Source organism: Labrus mixtus, chromosome 15 (assembly GCF_963584025.1).
Source record: "Labrus mixtus chromosome 15, fLabMix1.1, whole genome shotgun sequence".
Taxonomy (NCBI): Eukaryota; Metazoa; Chordata; class Actinopteri; order Labriformes; family Labridae; genus Labrus; species Labrus mixtus.
This window is the reverse complement of record NC_083626.1, coordinates 13,677,282-13,693,647: the sequence shown is the minus strand read 5'-3', so window position 1 is coordinate 13,693,647 and position 16,366 is coordinate 13,677,282. Positions and strand designations below refer to the sequence as shown.

The 16,366-nt window shown below is 39.4% G+C and overlaps 1 protein-coding gene across 5 annotated transcripts; it reads left to right on the top strand.

The window, feature by feature from the left end:
* The first annotated feature begins 1,403 nt into the window (after positions 1 to 1,403).
* Positions 1,404 to 16,306, top strand: srpk1a (SRSF protein kinase 1a). Of its 5 annotated transcripts, none has more exons than XM_061058762.1 (16): positions 1,404 to 1,532; positions 2,187 to 2,241; positions 6,369 to 6,496; positions 6,909 to 7,017; positions 7,182 to 7,269; positions 7,466 to 7,553; positions 8,047 to 8,153; positions 9,142 to 9,307; positions 9,401 to 9,426; positions 9,538 to 9,763; positions 9,873 to 10,268; positions 10,427 to 10,527; positions 10,761 to 10,868; positions 11,541 to 11,610; positions 12,772 to 12,864; positions 14,926 to 16,306. In XM_061058762.1, exons 1-16 carry the CDS (start codon positions 1,520 to 1,522, stop codon positions 15,108 to 15,110), a joined length of 1,959 nt encoding a protein of 652 aa, XP_060914745.1. In that variant the 5' UTR covers positions 1,404 to 1,519; the 3' UTR covers positions 15,111 to 16,306. The 5 variants fall into 5 exon arrangements, with proteins under 5 accessions (XP_060914745.1, XP_060914747.1, XP_060914746.1 ...); XM_061058764.1 differs by lacking the exon at positions 12,772 to 12,864 and adding an exon at positions 14,566 to 14,658 and having other exon boundaries at positions 1,445 to 1,532; positions 9,873 to 10,250; XM_061058763.1 differs by having other exon boundaries at positions 1,445 to 1,532; positions 9,873 to 10,250.
* The last annotated feature ends 60 nt before the right edge of the window (positions 16,307 to 16,366 follow it).

Below are 16,366 nucleotides of genomic sequence, written 5' to 3'. Positions count from 1 at the left end.
ATTTCCTTAGGGATTTTACTTGAGAATGAAGTAATGAACGGATGTGAATGATTTATTGTGGAAGATTTGTTTTAACAAAATAATTTTTTCCCCTTCCTTAATGCACGTTTTTACTTTAAAGCACATACAATGATGACTAGTGACATCACCACACTGCTAAAGGCTTTTTAGCAAAACAGATCAACTAAAAATTAAGATTAAAAAAAGAAGATTGGCTGGGAAGTTACAAATAAATTTAAAAAAAGGTCCTCAAAGTAATAGGATTTTAAAAATAAAAATAAAGTCTTGGCTTTCCTATCAATCACCTGTTTGTAAGGAGGCTTGGCTGTTGCATTTTTGTCAGGGTCTACATCAGTATTTTTAAATTGACATCTATATACAGAATGTCCTTAAAGTGCCACATTGTTAGAAGAAAATTTCAAATTCATATTAAGCATCTGTTTTCAAGACCCTGACAAAATCATGCTAAAACAATACCCTGGCCTGGTTTTATAGACCAGAGCTCTGATATTATTATTATTATTTATCTACCAGATAATTGAAGGAAATTATAGTGCAGAAAGGTCAGGTTTGAAAAGTTATAGGATTTTTTTAAAGATAAATTTAGCCATTGTTATTTACCTGTAGGCTTATATCTGCCCCTCACTTTGTTTTGGTCACAACTGTTTATCGTCCACTTTTAAGTAACCCTTGCCTATGTGCACTATTTAATTAGGAAATAAAGATAAAAACATTCCATATCATTGTCAGCACCAAATATACAAAAATACTTTATCAGTATGGCTGTAAAAAGACAATAAGTGGTATGAACTTGAAAACTACTGCTAATGGTGGTTGGTAATGGTGTGGGTTTTATTACAGTGTATACCGTTGTCAAATCAGTCTCCACTGTGAATAAACTTTGTGGTAATATCTTCTTAAATCAACATAAGCTTAAGTTTTTTTAATTCAACACAAGCCCAATACATTTTGCCTGACAATTATTGAACCCTAGTGTTCATTCTAGTTATTTTAGCCACAAGCAAAACAATTTGCTTGCCAAGGACAGTGTTGGAAAATTAGCCATGGCATCTACTCTGTATTTTATATACTGCAATGTTCGTTGCATGTGTCCTTGTTAAATAAACATCTACAAAAAAAAGAGATCACCTCCATTAAGGGCTGATCATTTGAGACAAACAATATTACATGTTCTACAATTCATTAAGCGTCTGCTAAATGAATTGCAGAATTGTAAAACATTTTGCAGCCAATGTATTACTGTAAACGTAAATGTAGTCTAAAAAAAGATAATTTGAAATCATATTAGTACCAAGTTGCCATAAACGGTACCAGGCTTTTTCTCAGTCCTGACCCTGCAGCTTCAGCGTAGAAAAAAACTGGTTCTTAAAGCTTGTGTGATGCCCAGGTGGAGACATCACAGGGGAAGCTCCCCTTCGGCACATCGAACCAGTGCGCATGCGTGGAACATTCGATCACTGTTGGTGTAGCTAACGGCTAGGCTACGGATCCAGCCAACATGGAGAGAAAAGGTAAATCTTTACACCGACACGCTGCACACTGTACGAGAATTGTTTTACCCGCGTGTGTTGACACTGCAGTCGGTGTTCCTCCGCAGGCACAAACGTAGGGTAAAGCCAAGCTGCATACATTCAGATGGTGATTTAAATGAACGCGTCTCTGTCACGCACTGTTGAGCTGGTGCTACGTTAGCTTTCTAGACATTAGCGTTAGCCTCAGTGGGACATGTCAGGATAATCCTGCTAGCTGCGTTTAGCTGTGTAGCGCTTTCTTTTTTTTGTCACAGCCTAAAAACCGACAACATACCGGACAGTTGGTATATTAACCTTACACATAGCCCTATAAGTGTCTGGAATTACTCCATTATCGGTTCTTTTCTTTAGGAGAAATGTAACCTCGATAGGTGGGTAGCTTAGTGATGTAACTTAACGTTAGATGGCTTATAATATCAAACTGTGTATCTGGCACACAGACAGATAAACTGCTGTGGCTGTTTACATGTATTCGTGTCTATATAAATGAATACAACATGACTTCTGAGCTGTAGGTACAGTGTGTTGTAGCCTCAGACAGTGTCATCCTTTTTGTCTCGAGTGTCAACTAGACATCAAACAGTAACCAGACAATGGTAAAAAAAAAAAATGCTCTCTGGTTTCTTCTCACAGTTCTGGCACTACAGGCGAGGAAGAAGAGGGCGAAAGCAAAGAAGACCAGCAAAAAGTGAGTTTCATTCCTCAACTCAGCTCCATGTTGTATCACAATCTGCAAGCATGCATTCATGAATTGTGTCAGATGTAAGAGGGGGCTGTGTTTGTTGCAGTGACACTCGTGCTGTCTGCTCATACTTAAAAATGGACAGAAAGTCCTTGACTGCATGCTTGCGTTTAAATGTTTATTTTCGTCTGTGCATGGTCCAAAGATTAGAAAGTGAAAGACTGATTAACAAATCCCAAAAGAGTAATTACACTAAGCACCATGGGTTGTTGTTCACAGCTCTTTTTGCATGTTGTTATCATTTGGACAATTATTTTGATAAGATGTAATATTGAAAGCTATCTTTATAGTTTGTGCATTATGCAGTGCCTGATAAAATACAACCAAAGGGCTATGTCCTTTTGATGAAAATGGTGTATAGCATGAAGATTATGCCACATAGAGGGCTAAAAATAGACTATGCAAAGCGTCAATCTGTGATGCTGATTGTTTAGGTGTACCTAACAATCTACTAATCATGCCATCGGTGGTATCCTCTGGAGTGTTGCATAACGGCCTGTGCTATATTTAAAACCAGAGAATGAAGAAGCCCACATCAGCCCACCGAAGCATGGTGTTTCACAGAAAGCAGCACTATTGCAGATACTCACCTCCTGACAGCGTTATCTTCATGGCATGCCCGTCAGACGTAAGACTCATTTCATGCTCAGAAGCTAAATATAACTTAACCATTGCATGCCACAGTTATCCTTGCATGGTGAGAACCATATGTACGGAGGAGCAGAAGGACTCTCAGTCATGCTGAGGACATAACAATCGTCAGTATGCTGGATCAGACGTTGGGATACAAATCAGTTCAATGTACAGTATACCTCTCGAGGTAGACATACATCCCGACTTGAGTGCTGTTTTCACGGCTGCGTTAAAATAGGCACAACCATTCAAAATGAAGGCAGCCATGTTTTATTTTCCTGTCATGGAAAGATTTCTATTTGAGTTTTGTCTGGCTCTGCTTTTATTCCTCTGGTTTATCCCTGTCTGCTTTCTTCATTAGTCAACCCAGAGCTGTGACTGATCATTCTCTTTTTTTTTATTACCAGTACAGATTGCTACTCTTCACTAATGTGTATCAATAACAATAATTGCTGTGATACAAGAGTAATAAATGCATTTCAAATGGAAAAAGAAATCAGAAATTGCAAATCCTGTTAAAATCAAAATCAAAAGTTGTCCAAAATCCTGTCTGCTTAAAATAACCATGTGAGGAATGAATAAGTCGGTTGCAGTTTATGTGTAAACCATTAGCCCACTTTTGAGATGGTACAGACCAGTTTAGGATTTGATTTGAATGTGATCACAGCTCACTTGGCTCCCATGGAGATGAGCCGCCTTAATCTCCTCTGTGGAAGAAGTAACATCAGACTGTTAGGCTTTTAAGTTAATATTAGCTGCCAAACTGTTGGCACACAACAGTTTATAATTGGTTGCTCATATATACACAGACACAGTGCTTACCTGCTTCACATGCAATTGCTATTACTTTATCAAGATTTAAGATTTTTATTTGTCACATGCTCATACAGATGTGCAGTGAAATGTAAAGGCCATGCAATAAACACTCACTCTATAAAACACTATGAACAATCTATAAACACTCTATAAACATAAAATAACTGATGCATTGTATTGTTTTAGAGATGCTCTGATCTGTAAACTCTGATCAGTTATCCCAACTACACACATCAGAAAGCTTTAAACTCTGATTGAATCAAAGAACTGTTATCTTTTTTACTTCAAATGAACCAAAATAATGAAACCTTAAATAAGGGATTATTCTCATGAAATGTTTGTCATACATACCTCCTAAAAAGCTGGTTTATTCCAATATGAAAGAGCATATTTAGTCAAACAACGACCCTAGGCATTCCTGTTGTTCGGTGATGCTAGAATTGATCATTTATTTGTATTGAACAGTAAAAACATGCATACAGAAGTAAAAAACCCAAATGTATAATATGCAAAGACTTTCATTTGTGTTTGTTTGCTTTTAATAAATAATCCATCGCACACATCCGTCTGCCCCTCTTTTGTCTGTACTTCTTTTGGATTAATGACTAAATACTGATTCGAAATACTCATTTTTACGATCCTAAGTTTTAAATCTTTGATGACTTGCTTTAGATGATTTTGTGTCTTCACCTGACAACCACACAAAATCTAAATATTTAATTATCTTCCAACACCTAGCACTGAAGTCCTGATTCAGCAGTGTTTTATATTTGTCCTAATTGAATGATACAGTTGGACGTTGCACACTGAACCTAAAGTAGGACCGTGCTAAAATTAGCAAAGCCATTCTTGTTCAGACCTGTTGACAGCTGAATAGCTGTGCATTAGAAAATACTGCCTGCAGCACAGATGTCTTTAAATATTACCTTGATGTTGTGTTGTGTCCTGTGAGATATCTGTGGAAGTAGGAGAGCCTGGGTGGATCTGTTGGGGCAGGAAGTTTGTGACAGCTTCAGCACCAGCTTAGAAAATCTAGAAATTCAAATCCAGTTTTGATCACCAGCGGCTCTTCAGTGTCTAGACTGTATTAAAAAAACAACCCATTATTATATCAGTAACAAACATTTAAATTAAACTCCAACCACCAAGCCCGACAGTAAACACATGGAAGTGCAGAGGTGATCACTTAAAATGTATGTTGACATGCCAAACTGCTATTTGTTTACTGAAAACATGTATGTTTATTACTTGAAGTAGATCTGCTCTCTTTGCTCTCTCATAGTCGCTGGGAAACTGTGAGACCCACCTTTTTTTTAAAAGCTTATTTTAAGCATATAATTCAAGCGGCAACCTCTCGTCTTGAAAAATGAAGCCAATGCCGAAGTGATAAATCCTGCAGTTTGTCGAGTACCAGCTTGAGGCTGGCTCCAGGAGCCCCTGAAGTCTCATACACACCACAGCCAAGAAAAGCCAGTTTTTACAGCAGCAATTAACAGGTTTACAGCCTGCTACAAAAGATGAAATAGGTCCGATTAGTTATTGTCTTCATGGGCACACACTGTGGTGAATTCCTTTTTTTTGTTAAACAACTTCGTTTTGACTTCTAAACTAAATGTGTTTTCCAAAGTGACATGATTGACAAGTGGGTGCAATGTAACTGTCTGTCATAAGTTCTAAAGCCCGCCTCAATGCCAGCTTTTAGCTTATCATTAGGTTGACAGAAAGTTAGGCTGAGACAGGATTTCCAGCATGGCGGCTGCTGCCGAGGAGCCCCTTGCCATAAAAGATGGGTGACGTCACCTAGACTTATTCCATTAATTTGGCAAAGTTCGCAATTGATGTTGTCAGAAGTGTTCTGGTTTGGTTTGTAAGTGTTATTAATTAGCATACCCATTACCCATCAGTATCGGTTCATTGTAGGAGAACAGTCCGTGTGTATAAAAATTGGACTGTTGTACAATACTGGAACCCATTGGCTATCATCTGACACATATTCAGCTTCTTCTTTTTAAAATCTGCATGAACACACAACTACAAATTAGTAGGCTTACAAACAAGTAGTAAATATCTTATCTAAAGTTTAGAAGTTTTAGACTTGAATCTTTGTGTAACTAGTTGTTCTGTGAACAGTCTTTCTTAGAGAATATTTAGTTCAATGTCAGTCAATAACATTGTGAATCACGTTTAAGTTTCTAATAATTAAATTGAGCAGATAAGGACAAACACATTTCTTTCTTTTTTGACATTCAGAGGAAAACAAGACACATGTTTGAAGTTACACCAAAGTCACAACACACAACCAGTTCCAGATGACATCATTCAGGTGACAGTTACAGGTTTAAAGGTCTGACGTCTCTCACATCAGAATAATGCCAACTGCTCTTCTTTGTTTGGAGAGTTGATTCCTGTAATGCAGTGTGCAGGGACTGGGTGTGGTTGAATTGATAGAGTTTTGGCCTAAGAAGTTGTTCATCAACTCTTAAAGTCATGTAGACAGACTATATGGAAGAGGTGCTGTTGATCATCACAGGTCTTCTTTAGTTTTGTCATAAATTGTTGAATATCTTCTCCCCCCCTAATGAAGTCTATGCTTGTTGTTGATTTGCACATTTTTGTCCCATCAGACAGCCAGTCAATCCCAGAGCTCGACAGCCAACCCAACTGGAGGCCTCACCGCAGGAACCTGAAGAACCTGAGGAGATTCTTGGCTCTGATGATGAGGAACAGGAGGACCCCAATGACTACTGCAAAGGTGAGTCCTGTTTCATTACACAGTTGGAAGCAGTTTTATTTAACCAGATGGTATCACTTTTTTGGCGAGTATCTATTACTTTTCTTTCTAATGGAGGAGTTTTCCATTTCATTGCTCAAAGTTAACTGAAGTAGGGGCGTTGGTGGCGCAGTTGTTAGTGCGGGCGCCCCATGTATGGAGGCTATAGTCCTCAAAGCGGGCGGCCCAGGTTCAAATCCAACCTGTGGCTCCTTTCCCGTCATTCCCTACTCTCTCTCCCTGATTTCCAGCTTTATCCTCTGTCCTGTCTCTCCATTAAAAGCACAAAAATAAATCTTAGTAACACAGTTTGGGTGTTTATATGGCAGCGACTACAGTCAGGATATTTACATGTTTTTCTGTCTCACTTAATTTTATTTTATTTCTGATTTAGGTGGCTACCACCACGTGAAAGTAGGAGACCTTTACAATGGAAAATATCACGTGATCCGGAAACTTGGCTGGGGACACTTCTCCACAGTGTGGCTTGCCTGGGACGTCCAGTACGAACAAAACCTTTACTTCATATTCTTACTGCATTTTTAAAATATATTTTAAAGCCTGTTGTTGGATACAGATTCAATAGCCGCTAACTGTGACACTGTTGTGGTTGGAACTTGTATGGTGCTTCCTGTTAGCAAACGTTTCTTGCTCTCTGTGGTTGCAGGGTGAAGAGGTTTGTTGCAATGAAGGTGGTGAAGAGTGCAGAGCACTACACAGAAACAGCAGTGGATGAGATCAAACTCCTCAGATCTGTAAGTAGCTGATTTCACACAGTAACTTTAGGGATTTGAAATCACAATACTAACTGTATATTATTATTATTTGGCATATTGGGTATATGTGCTTTGCAGTGACAAAGTGACATGTTTGACCGTCCTGTACGTGCCAGTCAAACATAATAAATCAACCCCTATTGTGTCAATCACATTTCCTGTTCTTTTTTCCAAGGTAAGAGAGTCAGACCCCGATGATCCCAAACGGGAGATGGTGGTCCAGCTGCTAGATGACTTTAAGATCTCTGGGGTTAATGGAACACGTATCCTTGACAACAACAAATGCTTCCTAGTGCTAACTGGTGTTTTTTTTATTACTCCATTTTTAATCCTTACGAATCACTTCCTTTTGGAACGACTAAAGTTTGTTGAGTCTCCGGGTAACACATTGTCAAAGAGGGAATCATTCTTTCCCATGGTGTCAAATTTAGCAGGAAAGCAGTATGTCAGTAACAAAGTAAACAACAGGTGATGGGTGAAACTCCACCTATCACAACACTTTGGCTGAGTAAGATCCTCTGAATGCCACAGGGATAGCAGTAACTGTAACATGAGACTGCCTAACAACACTGTACTGTGTGCACTCCTGTGACCTGCCCTGCTTTCTTTTCAGTATAAATAATGCTACTCCTGTACCTGAGAGGTAGGTAGGTACGTAGGTTAGATGAACTGGTCGTTTCTGTTTGTGCTGCCCAGGTTTCTTTCAGCTTGACTTCACTTTTATTGGGTTATTATCTTAACTACTTCGATCTTCAGATGTCTGCATGGTGTTTGAGGTGTTGGGCCATCACTTATTAAAGTGGATAATAAAGTCCAATTACCAGGGGCTGCCCCTGCCGTGTGTGAAGAGCATTGTAAGACAGGTAACAGAAGCACCCTCAGTGTCACAACTTCTTTATTCTGCTGACTTCTGCCTTTTAAAGGTCAAGTGGTAGCCTCCAGTGCTTTACACAAGCATCAGCCTCCAAGCTGTCAGTGAGAAAACCAGAAGTGTCTGTGATGATTGAACATATAAGCAAGTAAAAGAAGCCCATATTGAGAAAAAAACAAGTCATTAACAGGCATCAATCTCTTATTCAGCATTATATTTCAAAAGACTTGCACTGGATATCTTAACTAAAAAAGACCTGGGCTGTAACACAGTAACAATGCAATAATCAAATAGAGTAGAAGAATAGAAGAGAATATCTTATTGTCATTGAACAGGGTACAACAACATTTAGAGTGCAACCCGTCATCAATGCGACGTCAAGTTGCTAAAAAAGTAAATAGCAACCATAACACACAGTGGTAATAAAAAACAAAACACTAGCACTGCAATAAATTAAAACTGCACAGTAGTAAATTAAAACACACCAGAAAAAATAAGTTTAAAGATATTATGACCTAAGTTGCATCAGCTTAAATAGAGCAAAGCCACTACGTTTGGACGTGCCGCCATCTTCCAGCAACTACCTGCCGGTACCACACATATCTCAACTTTGGACATTTTTCCTAAATATGAATGGGTTAAGTAGCCTATTGCTCAGCAGAAATAGGAACAACTTGCAGTCTGCAGTTTTTATACGCTGGAGAATGCTGTCACTGTAAAGCAGTGTAAGGGCTTGTGAGTGTAAGTCCTGTAAGATAGGGAGTAGTTGACAATAAATTGTAACATGACATAAATTATTTTGAGGGTCACTGGCAGCTAGACTAGAAGTGCCTAATGGAATTTCTTGACCTTAGAGCATCAGAGTAAAACAGATTTAAACTTGAAACATCCCTTTCAGGAAGTTACTGGTAATCATGATGAGCAGATTTTTGTTGTATCATTTAATTGGCAATATTATTAAACAACATGTAATTTCTCAGGTACTCCAAGGCCTGGACTACCTGCACACAAAGTGTCAGATCATCCACACAGACATCAAGCCAGAGAATATTCTGATGAGTGTTGATGAGCCTTACGTCCGCAAGCTTGCAGCTGAAGCCACAGAGTGGCAGAGGGCAGGGGCGCCTCCCCCCTCGGGTTCAGCAAGTATGAGAGACACACACTCAAACACATGTTCTTATTTACATTTATGAGCCCAGTTTGGTAACAGTTTGTACTCATCTGATGTTCTCTTTTCAGTAAGCACAGCGCCTGCTCCCAAACAGGTACGCCTTTTCCATCATTCAATTTTTTGACATCAGAAACACATAAAATCAGTCCCACAAATATGCAGCCAACAGCAAGAGTAATTTGTACTCTGATTTGTTTATTTACAGACAGTAAAAATGTCCAAGAACAAGAAGAAAAAGTTAAAAAAGAAGCAGAAGCGTCAGGCAGAGCTCCTGGAGAAGTGCATCTTAGACCTGGAGGAGATTGAAAAGACCACAGAGACTCGAGAGGAGGAAGATGATGAAGATGAGGACCCACAGTCGCCAAAGGGACGGGCCTGTGCTCCTCTCAGACAGGTGTCTCTTCAGGAACTAGGGAATGAGGAAATAGAGGGTAAGAAGCCGCCAGAAATATACACTTGTTAAATTCTTATTTGAAGATCTGTCATGAAAATCCTGGCATGAGTCATTTGGCTGTAATCTGTCTTTCTCTGACACTCCAGAGAGCTTGAGTGCAGATTTCATGAGGACGGGACCAGAAGCACTGTCAGAAGTAAACTGTAACGGCCACGTGGAGGTGGACAAGAAGCAGTCCCAATGGAGGGACGAAGACCAACACAACGGCAACGCAGAACCCACAGAGAAATGTGCCAGTCAGGAGGAGCAGCACAACGAGTCCACTGTCAACTCTGTCTGTAATGGTGTAGACTCTGCAGATCTCAAGGAGCTGGACACTGACACTGGTGGCAGGGGTGCTCACAGCAGTGGAATCAGGGAGAGATGTCTTTCTGCTGGTCTGGAGGAGGGAGAGCTGGAGAAAAACATTTTACTGGAGGAGGAAGACGACTGTCAATATACAACCGAGGAAGGACTGAGCAACGGTCAGTCAGCCAAATTCAGTTACAAGAGGTTTTGTGGTAGCTTTCTGCTCTGGCTGGCCTGCTTTGGATTTTTAATAAAGCTCAGCCATGCAAACTTCAAAATACTGATCATCAGTCTGTTCCTCATTGGATGTGTAGTTCATCTTATCTTTCTGTGTCTCTCTGCTCTCATGTAGGTAAGCAAACAGCGGGAGCCCTGCTAGTTAACCCTCTTGAGCCACTCAATGCAGACAAGATCAAGGTCAAGATTGCAGACTTGGGAAATGCCTGCTGGGTGGTGAGTAGATCTCTAATGACCTGAGGGATTTCCTGATTAGTGATGAAGCCCTACAGTGAGGGTCACATCCAATGTCATGTAGCTATTAACAGAGTAAAATCTTGAGATATGTTACGTTCTTGAAAACGATTCTCCCATCATAACCGGACTCTATCTGTAGGCTTTGTTCATTGCATGTTATGAAATCTTATTTTTTTATAATTAATTTCTTCTTATCTCACTCCCTCTTTTAGCACAAGCACTTTACAGAAGACATCCAGACACGGCAGTACCGGTCCTTAGAGGTACTCATTGGATCTGGATATAGCACACCGGCCGACATATGGAGCACAGCCTGCATGGTGAGCGTAAAAAAAAAGACCATAGTAATTAACCTTAACTCTTTGAACGAGAACTTATTTTCATAGATTGATAGAAAGATAGTTATACTTTATTTATCCCCAACTGGGAATGAAAGAAAATGTCAGCGTTAGGGAGTCTAACACAGTCTCTGTGAAAGACATGTACCTGTCACATTTCAAGAGAAGAGACAAATCAAATCAATTTAAATACATTCAATGACAGAGCTCCTTTGAAAAACAGACACAAAGAATCACAAAGTAGTAATGGAAAAACATCACTTTTATTTTAAACTTTGGTATCAATACCGACCCTGATGCTACAACTGTTGCATCTTTAGTTTATAGGCCTCCAAGACCTATCTATGGATATGAAACAGTTGAAGATACTGTAAGGAACTAAACCTAATATAATAATTACCAATGAAGTGAATTCATGTCAAGTTTATTTGTATCACACCTTTTTAAGAAAAACCTTCACTATCCTGCAAACACATTTAAAACTTGAGCTGATAAAAGTGCTTACAGGAAAGAAGTCCATGCTGAACACATTTCTACTGCGGAGTTCAAAGTTAAAGTCCTCAGGCGTGTTATGAAAGTGTAGCCAGTGTGAGAATGTTTCCCTCTTGAGCAGTGTCTTTTCCTGTGTTTATGCTGTGTGTGTTCTCTCCTCAGGCCTTTGAGCTTGCCACAGGGGACTACTTGTTTGAACCACATTCTGGAGAAGATTATTCCAGGGATGAAGGTATTTGCCGGGACTTCCTCTTCCAGTCTTTTCTCTGTTTGATACTATTATTACTCGCATTCGCATTAAGTGCCAAATTTAGAAGTGCTTTTGAAATGTATGCGTCAGTGGTAAGAATCATTTAGCGATAGTGATAGCTGTTGAAAGCTACTGCTCCTATGAAAAGCTTCACGGTGTTTTTTAATTCGTAACATTGGCCCTCATTATTGTTTTTATTGCCAATATGAATACTTAAAATAACTTTCTAAACATCTAGAAGTGTTTCACAGGAGGCATGGCGAGTTATGACCCACACTGCCAATAATTGTGCAGTTTGCGTTATAAGTGTACTTTCTCACAGTGTTAACACTGAAATGAGGTACTCCATTACAGTGATTCCAAATGTTCTTATATTTACATCGAACTTAGTATCAGTGTTGTGATGATGAGTACCATCATTCCTGTGTTTATTTCCTCTCTAACACCTCAAACCACATTTGTGTCTTACCACACTGGAGACTGGGCCATCTTTCATTTCTTTGAAATCTCTTTCTCACTCACCCTTCACATTTCTTTCTTCTCCTCCTTTCACTCTCTTTATGTTGATGTTGGCTTGCTGCTTAGTTTGAGGTGTGTGTAGTTGACTTGATTCAGATGCAGCCTGGCAGGTATGTGCTGAGATCTCTCTCTCAGTTTATGGACACATGCCCGGCAGCAGTGCATCTGCTTTGTCACCTACAGTACGTACACTCACGAACTCACGAGGCTGCCGCTTTTTTGTCCTTCCACTATTTCCTCTTGTGTTGTGGGAATGTCCCATTATTTTCTAATCACTCATTCTACATCTGCTGTTAGACTTTTAGGACATACTGATGTGTTGGCTGTGCTTTAAGCTGTATTTTAAGTTAGTTTGCATCTTCATGATTTCATGTTTGATTTAAAAGTGAATCGCTTTGACGTTTAAATGCCTGTTATAGCTTTTGATGTATAATAACAAGAGGCTTCCCATACATGTGCTTCTTGTCATATGAGGCTGTCATCATCATCCATTGTTCCTACTACATTGTTCCAGATGACTGTTTGCCATCTCTCCCTTGTCCCCTCTCCTGTTTGCCATCTCCTCCATCTTTACCCTCTCACTTTCTGTCTTCCCTCTCCTCCTCGGATGTGCCTCATTTCCAGACCATCTTGCTCTCATGATTGAGTTGCTCGGTAAAATCCCTCGTCACTATGCGCTGAGTGGGAAATACTCACAGGAATACTTCAACAAGAGAGGTATGAAACCCCTCTGTCTGTGGCCTGCTCAGGGAACAATGGAAGGGAGGTGTGTGGAGGGAGAGGTCCTGTCACCTGGCACACTTGGAACTACTAAAGTTGTGTGCAGGCCAGTGGGCAAGATATTCAGTACAGACCAGTCAGTGTCTGATACTTTAATCAGTGCCATCAGACATTGATTCAAGAAGTAGAAGTTCTGCCAAAAAATGCCCAGCTGTGGTACACTCTGCTCATTCTTTGTTGTTGCCAGAGAACTTGGCTTGACAACGATTGTGTTGATCCCTGGAGTGAATTTCATTAAGTTGTAAGGTCAGCTTAAACTTTATTATTATCCCAAAGGAAATTAGATCTGTAGCAGGCAACACGACACGATGGGTACACAAAAGACAACATCAGAAATACAGGCAGAAAATCCACAGCTCAAGTGAAAAACAGGCACTTCAACCACACTGAGCCAGAGGCTGAAACAGTTCAGACACAGCACAGAGAAGTGCAATGAAGTGCTGTGCAGTCTGTGAAAAATAAATAGTTATGACTAATCAAGCTAAAATAGGTAAGAGAAAAAAACATTTAAATAATCAGGAATGCAATCTCAAATTGTTATCTAAAAACCTGTCTTACCCACAAAAATAAACATAAGAGAACAGCGAAGTTAGGCCAGCAGATTAAGCTTTTCATTGGCAACAGGAATGAAAGAATGTCTGGCACGTCTTGTTTTGGTTTGAGGCATTCTGTAACGACGGCCAGAAGATAGGAGATCAGACTCAACAAACAGAGGGTGGCCAGGTCAGTTAAGTATCGGTTAATAATGAGGTCAAAGTATTTATAACACAAACAAAGATATTTAACTGAATATGATCACATAAACAATAACCAGACACTGGGTACCAGTTGGCCTAGTGGTTAGGTTGCACATCCCATGTACAGAAGCTGTTTTACCTCCAAGTGGGCGCCTCCGGTGTACTCTGTCTTGTCTAGTCAATAAACCTTTTGTTTCTCTAAAGCACCACTGTAGCTGGTACTATCTCCTTTAAGAGATGTTCTGCAGGGCAAAACTAATGATTACTAGTCTGAATGATTGGAATAGCACCCTGCCAGTCACTGTGATGCAGAACCTTGTTAACATTTAGTTAATGCCTAAGTGCATTTTTCCTGTTTCTGTGACAGAACGTTGAAAGGGCTTCTTCAGTGATTAACAGCAAGTATGATAACGAAACCTTTTTCTTTCAATATACTCAAACCACAAAGATCAGGGAGTTGAGGATCATTTTGGATTCTCATGTTGTAGGTAGTGAAATAAAATATTTGTATAACCAAATGTTTTCTAAACAGGCTGATCAGTTAAAGGCTGATTAAAAATTGTCCCCATGTTCTCTTGATATTCCACCCAAATGTAGCATAAACCCCTTTAAATTTCTCCTCAAACTGAAGCTCATGATTCTTGACTTGGAGATAAAAAAAAAAAAAGGGCAAAGAACTTCATGGCTCTTGAATGTCTAATGGCAATGTTGAACCCTGAGTTTTTCTAAAGTAGGTCTGTGCACCCAAACCTCTGCAACAATCTTGCCCATTTGAACGATCTCTTCCTCAACACCCCACACCCACACCCCCTGAGTGGGCCTTTGACTGGAACACTGTCTTATGAATCTGTTTCTTTTGTCTGTCTTTCCCTCTCCTCTTACAAACTGTCTGACCGTATAGACCATATAGCGCTGATCATTGAGCTGCTGGGGACTGTCCCACGCAAACTCATAATGAATGGCAAATATTCCAAGGATTTTTTCACCAAGAAAGGTAAAAAAAAGAAGTACCAGTGTCTGGATTTACAATGGTTTTCTCATAGCCTTGTGCCGGTTTTCCAGTTTTTGAGTGTTTTTCACTTTATTCCTATGATAATAATAATCTTTTTCAGAACACTTTGACTAAGTATCAAGTAATATTTAAAAAATGGCTGATGCAAATATTGGAACATGATTCTTTACTCTTAAATACTTATGTAAATATCATCATTGCATGTTGCATGGATCTGATACAGCGTTGTGTGGCTGTGGTTGTGTGCAGGTGAATTGAAACACATTACCAAGCTGAAGCCGTGGGGTCTGCTGGAGGTGCTGGTCGATAAGTACGAGTGGCCCCGCGAAGAAGCCGAGTGCTTCACCGACTTCCTGATTCCCATGCTAGAGCTGATCCCAGAGAAAAGAGCAACGGCTGCTGAGTGCTTGCGGCATCCCTGGCTCACCCTCTAGTGGAGATCTCTAGCCATTGCACCTCCCTTTCTTACCCTTTTTTTTTTCTCCAGAGACTGCAACAGGTCACTTTTCCAGTTTGGGCATATCAGATGAATATTTATTTCTCTTTTTGTTTGTTGTTTTGGATTTCTTACGTTCTTCGTTTTTTGAACTAATGCTTCTGTGTATGTTTGTATTTGTTGGTTCTTCTCTCGGTGTGCCGACGTCCAGGAATCCAGTGGGTTATATTACTTTGTGCTCATGTTGGCTCCAACTGCTGTGCTCCGTTCACCCACCCAATTAAGCAAACCTGTTATTGTACTGCTAGTGACTCATCCTTGTTTGTTACACTCCTGCACTAAAATACAAACAAATCAAGGATATGTAGCTTTTATTGGTAATTTTTGTTCCCTTTAAAGGAACATACTATCACTTCTTTTCTCGTACATTTTCATTAGTGCTGTGTTGTTTTTTAAAATGAGTTATTTCATCTTCTATTACACATGTAAGGTATATATTTTGTATTTGTAAAGTAGGCTAAGGAAGTTGCACACTGGGCTGACATTTACACTGACTGTGGTAATAGCATTTCTGCAAATAGATCCTCTAGTTTAACATCAACTGTCTGATGAAGTAGGTCACATTATTTAGATATATATAAAAAAAAAAAAACAGTGTAGGTTAGTTACTTCTAAAAGTGAACTTTCATTCTCATGGGAGGCTGGTTTTCTCATACACCGAACACGATTCAGGAATATAGTATTTTAAAAGGTTTCAACAAGACGACATGTTAAGGAGCCCAATCGAAAGGAAAAAAGTGGAAATAAACTGTATATATCTGTACCAAAGAGTTTGCCTTTATGTAAATGACAGTTATGTACAGTTTTTAACAAATCTTATATCATAGCTAAAACGATTTAGCTGGGTAGCTGTGTTTTAATAAAGTGTATGGAAGATGTGTTCGAGCTCAGTTGTATGAATGGCCAACTGTTCAATAATATCACTGTTTTTAGAAATGGGGAGATCTGGTGTTCTGTCATGGTGTCCAAAATTGATCATATCAAAGTAAACTATCTTTATCTGTTAAAGTTGAGCTGAACGGAAAAAAAAAAACGAAATTTACGTCAGTTTCATGAGATCTTAGCTTTTGTGTGAGCTGTTAATTTACGAAACTGTACTACACACCATACAATAAAACAGATGTTCATACAAAACTAATGTCTGCACAGATTTATTTTTTATTAAATGTTTGATATGAAGAATATTTTTTGAGG